The sequence below is a fragment of the Phymastichus coffea genome, unplaced genomic scaffold (genome assembly GCF_024137745.1).
Source record: "Phymastichus coffea isolate CEN01 unplaced genomic scaffold, Cenicafe_Pcof_1.1 PCOF00040, whole genome shotgun sequence".
Classification (NCBI taxonomy): domain Eukaryota; kingdom Metazoa; phylum Arthropoda; class Insecta; order Hymenoptera; family Eulophidae; genus Phymastichus; species Phymastichus coffea.
In genome coordinates, this window is record NW_026706851.1 from 346,255 (window position 1) to 359,856 (window position 13,602).

General features: G+C 36.2%; 1 protein-coding gene across 2 annotated transcripts; it reads right to left on the reverse strand.

Moving 5' to 3' along the window:
* Nucleotides 1-96: 96 nt before the first annotated feature.
* LOC131664065 (uncharacterized) lies at nt 97-12,003 on the reverse strand. Of its 2 annotated transcripts, XM_058934924.1 has the most exons (16): nt 11,631-12,003; nt 9,704-10,293; nt 9,229-9,339; nt 8,786-9,036; nt 8,193-8,695; nt 7,472-7,979; nt 6,648-7,392; nt 5,985-6,564; nt 5,754-5,883; nt 5,359-5,684; nt 5,217-5,298; nt 4,999-5,139; nt 4,287-4,921; nt 2,107-2,514; nt 1,766-1,977; nt 97-1,685 (listed from the first exon to the last, which is right to left on the reverse strand). In XM_058934924.1, exons 1-16 carry the CDS (start codon nt 11,686-11,688, stop codon nt 1,470-1,472), a joined length of 5,496 nt encoding a protein of 1,831 aa, XP_058790907.1. In that variant the 5' UTR covers nt 11,689-12,003; the 3' UTR covers nt 97-1,469. The 2 variants fall into 2 exon arrangements, with proteins under 2 accessions (XP_058790907.1, XP_058790905.1); XM_058934922.1 differs by having other exon boundaries at nt 5,217-5,684.
* Nucleotides 12,004-13,602: the final 1,599 nt, after the last annotated feature.

The following is a 13,602-nucleotide window of genomic DNA, read 5'->3' on the forward strand; positions in this document are numbered from 1 at the left end:
TTGTTCCTTCAACTATGAATGCTACAAAAATATTATTGAGTGTAGTCAAAGAGAAATAGATTACGTTACAGACACGGGCAAAAGAGGTCTTCCGCTTTAAGTGATTGCTTTATTGGAAAAAAAATTGTTTAATATTTATAAATATGAAAACCTTTTATTACTAACCAATCTTAAAAATCCAACGTTCTACATAAAATACGTAATTTGAGTATGCGTGATCGTATGTTGGCCAAACTTCCTTAAAAATAAAATTCTTTCTAAAATTTAATTAATTTATACAATATTCGATCTTTGACTAACGCACATTGTAAAGTTTCAGCAATTTGTCTTGCTTCAGGAAGACTAATTGGAATTAATTATAAATACAATCGTGATTTTTTTATCGTTTTAAATATGAATTTTCCGTTACGAAATAGTATATTACCTAACTAGTAGCAGAAAGTAGATCATTCTCTCGTGTGAGATTTACGCTTGAGAGAAGCTAAGATGAAAAGTCACACGAGGTAATAGTATCTTTTCCGAACATGTTGGGTATGTAATTTTCAAAACAACGTATGGAAAGAGCGAATTTAAATGCACATTTTTCGTCGAATGCAAATCAAAATCGTACTTTCCATACGATGTATTAAAAATACTTCTTTAATTCTAAAATTAATAATACTACATCCATTGACTTGCATTATCCAATATTTGTAAGAAGTATTCCATTTTCTAAAAAGCTTCATAGTAATACAAATAAAATGTTGTGCTATTTGAAATGTAACAACTTTATAAATTCATAATTTTTATATCGATATATAGTGGAAGATATCATTTATCAGTCAAGAGTGCTTTAAAACCAGTTAAGCTTTTCTAACAGGATTTGTATTCGTGAGAGAAGCGTGTTAAAAATTACAATATATAAAAATTGCGCAATATAACATGCAATCTTCTCTTAGCGCACTTGTACCACGTATTAGTACATTTTCAGAACAATAAAAATTTATATAAACAACGTAACCATGAGGAACTAATATTTACAAAGCATTAACTTAATCGTTAGCCGACACAATTACAAATAAGATATACATCGTGCTCTCTAGTTATTAATTATTGTATAGGCACATTATGGACGGCTATTCTCAATTGTGCAACAATTACAAAAATGATAAATTACAGCTTTCATTCCATGACCTACTTATTTTTAGCAATGGTAAGATCTAAGGCGTATTGGCAATTCTTTACAAAATTCACCAATTATGTAAGGCACGAAAATAAATTACAAGCTATACTTAGTTAGTAAAACTTCATCTTGAAAATAATATTATACTCTTTTTTGTAAAGCGTTGACATGTTAAACTTATTTGCCGATAATTTTCTACATATTACTTAAATTTATTTTGCATTATTTGCAAAAGACAAAAATATTTTAATGATAGGAACGTGTGAACCATCACGTACGTATGCAAAAGAGTGCTCGCGAAAAAGATTTACTCGCCCATGTTCTGGCTGCTATTTTTAGAACCTCTATGTCGAAGAAGTGAAGCATTAGAGAGTGAATAAGTTCCCGGCTCAAAGACTGGAGGATACTCAAGACCTGGGTAGTCGGGTGGCGGAGATGTCGGCGGTGGTATGTAAGGCAATGTTGGTGGTGCCAGTAGATGTCGTGGCCTTTTTTGGCATTGCGCGATCCCACCAACCATACACTATTTAAATTTGCATATTTATTAAAGTTTATTATTATTTTTGATAATAAAAATCAACAAAAATTATATATGATGCTCACTTTTGGAACGTGGGAAGTTGGCACATCTGTGTTCCAGTCACTAGCAGAATTAATAGAACTGAAGCTCTGATTGAAAGTTGAAAATTGACTCGTTCCGCTGTACGAACTCGCTGCTTGGTTATTCTCTGCTGGACTTTGACTCCCAGAACGACTGTTTTGTCGTTGATGAAACGATTTATCTCCGAAGATAGCTCTATGTAATCGAGGAGAACCTATGGAAAAGAAGTTATTATGGTATATTTTTCAACATTGAAAATTCAAAAAAAAAAACAATAATGAACAAAATTTTTATTATTTAAAAATAACTGGCAAAGACTAGTAATACATTTTCCAAAGTTTACCTAATAGTGTTTTTTGTTGCTCTCTGGGGTTATCTAAACAACCTGACTTTTGCGGACTTCTCGTTCCAAAAAAGTTCTTCAGTCCTTTTGTGCTTATTTTCTTTTGCTGATCGTTTCCTTTATCAAGATGCATTTCATAAGCTGCTTTCGTATCATCTACGTCAAAACTCGAGGACATTGGTTGGCACTGTGCAATATTCTTCAACCGACCTTTATCAACAGTGAAGCTTCTTTTATCTGCTGAGCGTAAAGAATCAATCCAATTTCGTTCTGGATGAACATGATCTCGTCGACGGTGATCAGCAATGTTAAAGCTACCATTGCGTGCTATATTTGTTTCTTTTTTCGCGCGTTGCAATGTTTCCGAAGACGGTTGGTGAGCGAGATCGCTACTGGAACCAGAATGACCTAAAAGAATATTTTATTGTTCACGTAAATTCCTGTCAATATCTAAATAAAAATAAAGCAATGTATTTTAATAGTTTACCTAACTAGTGCTTTTTGACCCTTGTTTAGGTCGGGCATAAATTTCAGACTAGACTATAATCTACTTTCCGGTACTAGTTAGGTAATGTACTGTTCTTGTCTCGCGTGTGGCTTACGCCTGAGCGAAACAAGGGTACAAGTGTATGAAAATAAGTCTTATTTATAAATAATATCTTTTGATACTAGTGCGAAAACATTTGAGCCTAAGATACTAAGATGCTATATAACAATCTAGAGAAATTTATCTACCTAAAGAACAAAATGGATTTATTTAGAAAAAGTTAAATTAAAAAACCCCTTTTGTAATTAATTCTATAGCAAACTAAAATATATATGGTAAACGGGGAAAATATGTCGCGCCTTCCTTCCACTGGTTCATTGAAACAAAACATAGCCGGTACTTAAAAAAATTAATATTGATAAATGTATATTAAAATTGCTTTGATTATGACTAATCAATTCTGATGATTCTGAATGATTTTGAGCTGTCACCGGTGTTTACGTCAAAAATAAAATATTAGCGCAACTCATAATCAAACAAGTGTTACTTGAACTTTGAAAAAATTTGTTTATAAAGTTTTATCAATGAATTATTTATCATAGATGAAGACTAAATAATAAATCAACTGTATCCTACTGATGGTTATTTTATATTTTGTAATCGTGTTACATTATGTTTTGTAATTGTCAAACAAATTTTTACAACTTTTCATTGACTACACAAGAAAATTTATGCATAATTTATTTTTAAAACGCATGGCATTGTCTATCATCTATATTGAGTCGACCTATGTATTTCTTGTATCAATATTTGTTTTTTTATTTAGTCTTCATTTATGATAAATATTTCATCAGTAGAGTTTCATAACAGTGCTGTTTCATAAACATTAAATAAATTTTTCAAAATTGGTAACACTTGTTTGGTTATGACTTATGCAATATTTTGTTTTCAATACAAATAACCACCGGTGACAGCTCAAATTCATTGCTGAATTCTTTATTTTTTATGATGAAATCGCTAGCTAGAAGGCTCTAAAATTGATTAATTGTAATTTATACTGTAACATTTATAAATATTAACTTTTCAAGTACCATGTTTCGTTGATGTAAACTTTTGAAGGTAAGACGACATATTTTCTCCGTTTACTATGTATAAATTAATTAGCTGTAGAATTTTATAATAGACCTGATTTTCATTAATAGTGATTTCTTGAAGACGAGCCAATGTTTCTGCACGAATTTTGTAATGTAAATTTGAAGATTTATTCGAATTTATTTACCTCATAAAAATGGTGTAGGAATTTTAACTCGTTCTTAAAGAAACTAATGCAAATTTAAAGTCAAAAAATATAGCAAACAACGTTCCATTTCTGTTAAATTAGTGTAATGTAATTATTAACAGTTATAATGTAAACCATTAAAACTTTTTTAAAAAAATTAATTTTGTTCTTTTGATAAATGGGTATTATTTTGTTGACAATCATTATAATTTCAAATTTTTATATTATTAATGTACCAAAATATTGCATTTTTGTCGAAGGATAGAGCTACCTAACCACTCATATTTAACATAATCTCGCAACTGCCGCTGCATTTTGCATAATTTGTTAAGAAATACAATACTCATCATACGATACTACATACGATACTCAGGAATGCCTATTTTGCGCACTTGTATCGCAATGTACTATTACCTTCGTTTCTAAGGATTCTTCTAGTGGCATGCTGAAATTCTGCATTAGCATTGCTTTCCGTATGTCTAGTCCACGGTTGAGGTTTTAATCTTTCTCCGTAATCCAGAGTTGAGAAACCAGTATGAAGATCATTACCTATCTCCACATTGTAGGTTAAGTCTACACTTGGTGTTGTTTGCCCATAGGGTTGCTGAACGTCGGGGTTATCATTATCAGATGTTTTTTTTTTTTGTAAACAGCTCGGTTCCCAAGGTTTTTTATGAGTTTTCGGCTTTGCTGTTTCATTTCTGCTACTGCTACTGCTTGCTTCACTATCGAACGAATGATTTGATGCATATAATTCGCCACGAGTTGGATTAGGTGGTGGTGGTGCGGGTGGTAAATCATCGTCACCATTTCGTGGAGAACCGTAAATCATGCCATTGTTTTGAATGACATGGTTAATTGAACTCTCAGCAATATTTCGATGTTGAAAATGTACATGATCATTATGTAGAGGAGTGAAGCGCGTTGAGTTGTTAGCATTATTATTGGCAGTTCGTTGGCATTCTTCCTCTTGACGAGAAAGCATAAATTCTTCTAAAGTTATAAAACCCTGGAGTTCATCAGGTCGTTGGTGTCGGTTTCCTCGAAATCTAAACGTATAATTTTGTACATGTGAGTGTTATTTTTATTTACTTATATTAAAAATTTACTATCAAGCATTTTATACCTATCTGTAGTACGGCGGTAATCGCCCATATCTTGTGATGAAGTAAGTACGTCAGTAGCACTGTGAGAGGTATTCAAACCATAAAATGTACTTCCAGCAATGGTTACTTGAAGATCAGGTGAGCTCATTTTTTCAGATTTCCTTTCAAGCAATAATTCATTTTTAATTCAAATGCAACTATTTTTTATTATAAAGTACGTTTCTATTATATTTATTACCTATTTGGCGTAGATGTAGGTAAAACTCTTCTATAACTTCTAAATTGTGCAGTAGGAACAGGTACATTTTGAGTCCTAGCACCTAAAAATTTCAAATACTTTCTATCTAAACTAGCGCCACCCATATCTTGATCTTTTTTACCAAATTTCTTGAGTGAACCGAATGTTTTTTCGGCTAGTAGCTTTGATTCTGACGTCGAACTTTTAGTTTTGCTCTTATTTTCTCCGTCGCTCTCGTCTGTTTCACTAAACAAACCACTTGTACGATCAGCTCCGAGAGTAGCTTTGTTTATACCGTCCAACCACAGAGCCAGAGTATCCTCCGTGTCAGCAGCAAAATAAAATACAGTTCCTGTATAGTATACTTTGAAAGCAAATTTACGCGATTTTACTTCTGGCGCTGGCGATGCTGTGAATCCCGATAAAGCAATAAGACAATCAGCTTTTGTACTATCTTGTACTTTGAACCTGTAATGGTAAAATGTATTTACCGGTATTTTGAGAATACTTAATAATCTTATTTGTTAAGACACCAACCTGTAAAGTGATGCACCTTTGAGAATAAACCACGCTCTAGCCCATGCTCCACCTGCACCTCGACTCCTGTACGTTAACCATCCTTCTAATTCTCCAGGAGCAACGTCTTTAACTCCAACATGTCGACGTTCTAAAATCATTATTAGTTGCCTTTAAATTATTTGCTTCACTTATATCAAACGTTAATGTTGATATATACTACTAATAAAAAAACATAGTAAAAACACGTACTAGCTAAATTGATATTTTGCTTTCTAGGGCTCCTTGGACTGCTGCTAGCCTTAGCTATATTTCCATGGAGTCCCATGCTCCTGGCAACCATCATTGCTCTATTAACCATTCCCTTTTCGTGTGATTTACTTTCAAGAGTTCTTGGCTTATGCTCGGGGGTAGTAGTGTTACTAAGTTGAGTTTGGCGCGAATAGCAAGAGCCGTCTGCGGAATCTATACTTAAAGAGCGCTCGTGCTTTTGCTGCGCTTGTTCGAATATAACGACATTATTCAAAGGCTGACTTGGCGTAAAAGTATCTTCTCTTGGATTAGGCTCAGGGATCTGAGTGTAGCCGTATTGATCAACAAGCGAGTTTTTAGATTTAATCGAGTGTTGTGGCGTACTTGGCTCGTCGATAAAATCTGTCGAGCGTTCAACAAAGTCAGAATATGTTTCAAAACGATCACTCTTTCGACGGTGTTCTTTCGGAAGTGTCCTTTCTTCTCTTGGGTAAACTTCCGGTGGTACATCAGTTTTTTTTAAGTCTCTCCTTACACTTGGCCTATCAGGGACCTTGGGTTTTTCGTGTAAATGTGGAATCTGCAATAAATAGACAATGAAATAATTTAAAATAAATTTTGATTTTATTAATTACATTCAAACATAGATGAAAACTTTGATACCTGATGATGAAAATGATCTTGAGGATTATTATCTATTGATTGTGGAGGCAAAGAAAAATTTAGTGGAGCTGGTTTAGTAAAATATTTTCTCGGAGGTGGCTCGGGCGGTGTCAGTCTTGGTTTCACTTCTGGTTTTAAAATGATTTCCTTTTTCGGAGTTTCAGGATGCACGGAAGGTGAGAGAATCGACGATGTCGGATATTTCGTGCTAATATTTTCAACAAAAGCGTTCTTATGGATTTGAATGTTTGGTGACAAAGCTCTTATCAGTTGGTCATTGCAATTATTGCTATCTAGTTTTTCTTGGGATCTATTGTCTTCTTCCGTTAACGCATCTTTGTTGCTATCAATATCTTCGTTTCCATTACATTTATCTGCTTCATTAAGATTATTGTTGACATTATTTCTTATATTTCTTTGAGTGATTTCGTCACTGCTACAACTCGGTGTACCAACTCCTTCAATGTAGCTTGATGTCGACTCTGATTTGTCTTCGCTACTTTCTCTACTACTTGACTCAACACTACTATTTGCACTTTCATTAGAAACTAATACTCCTGACGAAGATTCAATCTCTTTGTTACAAAAATTATTCTCCTCGTCGGTGTCGGTATCTGTAGTTATGTTACCAGAATCTACCTCCAACTCGTCCAAATTATCGTTTATATCGATATCATTAATTTTAATGTAAACGTTCGCCTTTACCGCCGATGCTACCAGATGATGTTTCGATATATTTTCGTTGCTGTAAATGAAAAACTTTATGACGATTTTTCGACATTAATAAAATCTTAAATATAATACATGAAGGATATAAAGACTACCTTTTGTTGTGAATGTGTTTTTCAATATCGTTTATTCGTTTGGCCACATTACCAACGAGTCTCGTTCTCTCACGATCATTGCTTGAAGGTTTTTCTACAAACGTTTTTTCAATTACCTCCAAATCCTCCGTAGAATCGAAGAAGTGCGAATCAGTCTTATAGAATCTACTATTGCTACCATTGATAGCGGCGGCGGCCCTCGACTTCTGTTGCTCCTTGTGATGCTCGTCGAGTGCCGCTTCGAATTTCTTCTCGAGGAAATCGTCGTCCGACTCAGTGAGGTCGTACGCCGGCGTACTATGACTTTTGTCAAGCCTACCACGTTCTTTGTTCACCGAGCTTCGGGCCGGAACGGTCGGTGGCTCATTATTGTCTCGCACTGGACTCGAGCTCCAGCCTTGTTGTCTATGCGTTTCCTCCGAAGGCACGCTACTATCACTGCTTTTATTATTGCTTTCTGAGTTAATGGTCGCTTTGTTTATCGTTTGCGACTGAGAATTATTGTTTCCTGTAATATGTCATTGTGTGAATGAACTTTGCGACACTTGATAACTTGGTAAATGGAGAGGAATTTTTGTTCTGAATTACAGCGTTGCAAAAAAAGGTGTAATAGAATACTGGGATCGAAAAAAAAACTAGTATATCGGCACGCAAGTATTTGCTCTCGTAGGCAAATAACTGTATAGCGAATAAAGAAACCGAATCAGTCGAAATGACTCACCAGAATCGACACCTCTTTGCAGCTGCTTCCCACAACTATCACTATTAAGCGTAATTTGATCCAGTTTGGTATTGTGTGCGTGACGTTCGTCTTGGAACTGCACCTTCCTACCAGCTTCAAACTGCTTGGTCGTTGATGATTTTTTGGCTCGCTGCTCTATGCCCAGGCAGGTTTGTGGCCTAGACGGGGTGGTCTGGACGCTGTCGAGACCGTGAGCGCATGAAGCGGCCTTGTCTCGTAGCTGGAAGGTCGTGCTGTGCTCCTTCTTGAGTTGTCGCCAGAATTGCTCAATGTCAATGCTGTGCTTGACCGTGGGTGAAGCACCGGTGATGGTGGCGCGTCTCTGAACTAAGTTGCGCGGCTTCGATGAATACAGTCGTACTGAGGATGGGGGCTCGATTTCGCTGTCTGAATCACTGCTATCGTCCGTTGTCATTGTGTCAAGCATCGAGACTGTATCGAGAATCGAGGCCGACTCGGGTGTGGAAACCTCAGGAGCGTGCCTGCAAACATGCATTTATTTTTTTGTATGGAGTTTTTTCTCCGTTTTTTTAACAATATTGCATTTCGTTTTTAATTCGAATCCAACTAACCGTGGTTGTGGCATTGTAAAGTCCGGTATTGTCAACAATTCGGGTCTGGGAGATGGTAAATTATGATGCCATCTCGACGTGTATGGCGTTTTCTTATTACTCGGCAATCTATAAGGTTTTATATAAATTTGACCGTAAACTTTCGTGTGCCGGGGTCGACGCTTTAAAGTTAGTAAAATTTCCGCTGGGCTTTCGCGGAACAATTCCAGTACGTTCTTGCGTTCCCAGCCGACTATAGTTTGATAATTAACCTGGAAAATGTGAGTCATAGTATTTGTCATTTACGGACGGAATAGATTACATCACAAAATACTATTCAAGGCTCACGAACAATCACTTCAAATTATCTTGTGGTGATAAAAACTTTCGTACTCGTTTTCGATTACTATTTTCTTACGCTTTTTATACTTAAATCTTAATAATATTATTAGATAGTATAATACCTGTACTATTTCATCACCCTCTTCCATTTTTCCACATTGGTGAGCAGCCGAACCAAATTTAATTTCCGCGATTTGATGAGCGCCATGAAAAGACGGAAGTATGCAGAAACCCTGAAAAGTTTTTCGATTAATTTCTCTCGAAACAAAGCAACCAACTGACAAACTTAATACAAGCAGTCAGCATCTATTATCGTATTATTATCGCAAAAGGAAGTGGTGTCCCTATCGCAATTAACTTAGTCAGGAATGAAGATACTCTATCTATTATAGCTTTTATAAAATTATTCAAAAATGTTTTATATTTTCATAAAATTTCATACTTTACTCATTTTTTTACTAAGTTTAAGAGTAAAACTTTTATATAAAGGTATTAAATAACGTTGTAAATAGTGATTGTTTCTATAATTCTTCAGAACTAAGCAATAGATAAATCTTTTTTCTATTATATTTATCTTTAGAAATGGAATATTCTTACTAAATCATCGCCAGGTCTTTTTTTTAAAGTTGCTAAATCCAAACAAGAAGGTTGTAAAATCATTGGATCTGCGACATCCTGTATGATGTAATCGGCAAGTTTAGCCATTTGTCCACAGGTAGTTCTGATTTCCTCAATTGGTTTTTCTGCAAATCTGTCTCGTTGTGCACATGTAGCCATTTCTAGGGATAACTTCAGTAGTTCAGCCTTTTTATCATTATAATCTAATTGACCACTAAACGGAGGTCTGTCCAACCATCTCACTAGTGGTTTGACAGCCATTATAATAGCTACTACGTCGGATAGAGTTTGTGTAGTGACAGGCTTTGAGTCTGTCTGTCTTGATAGCTCGTTGAATAGACTATGTGCCTGACAGGAAAGGCGCATAGCCAGAAGTTGCAAATTTTCTCTGTCCAACTCATAGTGAAAATTTCTCAAATATTCTACAGCCTCAAGTATGATCTCTTGATGACCTAATTTAAATACCCCAAGATGCTCCAAATCTTCTGGTCTGAGGTTCAATAACTGTTGTCCATTGACATTATGGTTCATAAAACTATGAACATAGGGTAGGACAGAGTTTTCTAATCCTAAAAAAAATATTACAGATTTATTTAGCAATAGTAATTGCTGCATCTAATAAGTGTTTTGTGAATATTCAAGAAATCATTAATTTTTTACTAACAATTGAAAGCAGTAGGTTTTTAAAAGCCGTATCAAAAATGTGAGGAAAAAATGCAGAAACGTTTTGCTCTATCACATTAATTGTTTCAATAAACTCGTCGAGTAAAAGAAGGAGGAGCATTCAATAAAGGCTGCGGAATAAAGAACGGAGCGATGCAAGAGATGCATCTGATGGAGGAGAATGTTGATTACGTGTACGTGAGCCCTTGGATAAATTGAGTGTCCGTGCATGGTCCATCGGTCTGAGCTCGTTTTTCCCTTTTCCTCGGTTCTCCCTCTCCCCCTTTTCCTCCGTTCTCCCTCTCCTTCTTTTGCTCTTACTTTGTGTGTCTCTCTCTTTCTACGCTTTTAGTCGCGCGCTTGTAAGCGAATTTATTTGCTCTCCCTTCTTCTCGAGGCTAGACTAGAGAACATGTAACGAGTTTGCAAGGAGAATCGAGCGATGTTTTTTGCGCTCCCTCTCTCTCTTTCTCGCTCTCTACAGATCTTCAAAAACGAGCCGCCAGTTGCGGTCATGGCATAAACAAGTTTGAGCTAGAATTCCAAGAATTCTGATGATCCTATTGATGCCTGCTTTTGTATTGGCGCTAATGTCTACGAGCGGAGAGAGGAGTTGACACATCGTCGCCAGTTTATATACGTTTAAGACTGAGGGAGAAAACAAGCCTAAAAATATCGTTTTCTGTTTCTCTCGACGGCATGTACATATGTATACGTATGTACACTGATTGACAAACAGAACTAGTTCGTACGAGAATGGCTGATCATTTTTCATGAATGGCGCTCTCCCGCTCTCGTGGCCTGTGAGTTTTAATGAATGCGCGATAATTGAGAATGAACGCACACTATCACGCGACACTCTCGTTGAAGAATCGCGTGCGAGCATGTATACATTTAAGAGCAAGACGATGCGATATTACAAATGAGAGTGAAAAAACGAGAGGAAGGGAGGGAGAGAGAGAGAGAGAGAGAGAGAGAGAGAGAGAGAGAGAGAGAGAGAGAGAGAGAGAGAGAGAGAGAGAGAGAGAGAGAGAGAGAGAGAGAGAGAGAGAGAGAGAGAGAGAGAGAGAGAGAGAGAGATAGAGAGAGAGGAATGTCGTGAAAAGAAGCGAAAGACATTTTCCCACGGAGTAACTAACAAAGAGACGACCAATTTTTGCTCTCACGCACTGCACTGCTTCCACGCACACCCGAGTTTTTTGTTGTTTTGAAGAGCACGTAATAAATTGGAGATTTGACGCACCTTTGAGCCATTCGCACACTTGATTGGTCTTCCACTCGGCGACATTAACATACGCCATCACTTGCCATGACCCATTCACCGTCTGAGGAATTGTCCGTTCCTCTTGCTCTCCTCTACGGCGGCGGTGGTGCTACTGATTGCTGATGCTGAGCCGAGTGCTGATGAAAGAGAGAAGAGCTTGGTGCTATAGCTATCGTGTGTAGTAGACGGCGACAGTTGCAGCACAATGCATGTGTGAGTCTGTTAGTCGGTGCACGACACTTGTTGTGGTGGTGCCTGTTAGTAGTAGCTGCCGCCACCACTACTCTATATACGATGCAGTTGCGCGAGTCTGTACGTGTAAACTTCGGAGCGCCGGAAGACCGCAATTTTATCCTCCTTCGTTCTCTTCCACATTGTCTCAGTAGCGTTTAGTCGTGGATCTCTCGCCCTCTGTCTGTGGTCTTTGCTTTGCGCTCTGCGGCTCTGGCCTCTGCCTTCTTTGCTTGCAGCCTTGCACTGCCGGTGACTTGATCACTAGAGCACACTTCTTATTTAGTGGATGTCGATAAGTTAGAAATCACGCTGTGGTTATTTTATTCTGCATTTGCATTATTTCAAAATGGTACAAAAGTAGTTATAAGCGAAATTAAAGATTCTAAAATACGCTACATATATATAAAATAATATTCGATCTTATAGTCCAGTCAACGTAGCTCTGAAATCGAAATAACAAATTTCCAGCGTTTTTTACGTCGTTCCTGAGAGTCTGAGTAAGCTATGTTAAAAAAGTTATCTGTAAAAATTTTCTAGAAATTGTTCAAATTGATAAAAATTGATAATGATTTCGGTTTTTCACAAATAATTTGTCAACGGCCATGAATACTCGAAAAACCTTTGCATAAAAGTTGTAGAGCGGAAAATTCTATTTCGAATTGTATCGTTTGTCAATGCCGACTATAGTATTCGCGAATCTTCAATGAATATATATATCGTAATTGTGTTCTATTTTATCGATGTGAGCGAACTCTAAACTCATATCAGCTGCTTTCGCTCGTAGATTTGGCTTGTATCGGTAGTATTACTGTTTTCATTTTGATTATTCTGTCGTGCTATTGCTGTCACAATTTTATTCGCTATTGCATGTTTATTCGACTGCGCAGTGTGCCTTGAACGGGTAAAATAGCCCATCACGCCTACACGAGGCACTTTATTCTTAGACAAAAAATATACTACTGCGTTGCCTGCATATAGAGCTAATAAATGTAACTTTACGGAGGTTATGGAGTTATTGAAAATTTTGATCAAAAATCATATGTGAACCATGGGTGCACAGTACATATATTGTCCACTGTAAGTCCCTTGGTGCATAATGTACTATTACATAGGATCTAAAAAATGTTCAATTATTCAATCATATTCAAAGTTAGAGAATAAATAATTAATACTCGATTCAGATTGTTTCACAAATCATTAAAAACATTATATTAATTATTTTTATGTATATACACAACATTTTAAAATATATACACAATATACACCGAAAATATATAATTTTATTTATGTGATCCTTTATATCGTGATGGAGCGATATTAAATATATTGGTATAATTATATTTAATTTAATATCAATATATTTATTATCAATCGCTGTATTCGATTGATGTAGGCAATAAAGTACATTACAAGTGCGGGAAAGTAGATTCTTGTCTCGTGTGGCGTTTACGCCCGAGTGTAGCGAGGGTGGAAAGGTACACGAGACGAGAAACTTTCTCGAATGTGCCGCACCGTATTTTTTTATACAACGTGTGGAAAGTGCGATTTTCAACGCATGTTTTATGCCGAGAGTACGGGAAAGACGCACTATACGCACGGAGTATCGACAATGAGAATTTTTTCTTTAGTTTCATTAAGAGATTTGTTAGACTCATCAAAAATTTTACTGTGAAACAGAAAAGAATGAAATACTTTCCATAAAATTTTAAAAAGGTGC

What these genes read in the sequence shown, in the direction of transcription:
- LOC131664065 (XM_058934922.1), bottom strand. Translation starts at nt 11,688, where the DNA reads ATGGCGTATGTTAATGTCGCCGAGTGGAAGACCAATCAAGTGTGCGAA. An exon ending in AGGGTGATGAAATAGTACAG is followed by an intron (nt 9,037 to 9,228) that starts GTATTATACTAT and finishes CACATTTTCCAG; the next exon opens with GTTAATTATCAAACTATAGT. An exon ending in CAACTTCCCACGTTCCAAAA is followed by an intron (nt 1,686 to 1,765) that starts GTGAGCATCATA and finishes AAATTTAAATAG; the next exon opens with TGTATGGTTGGTGGGATCGC.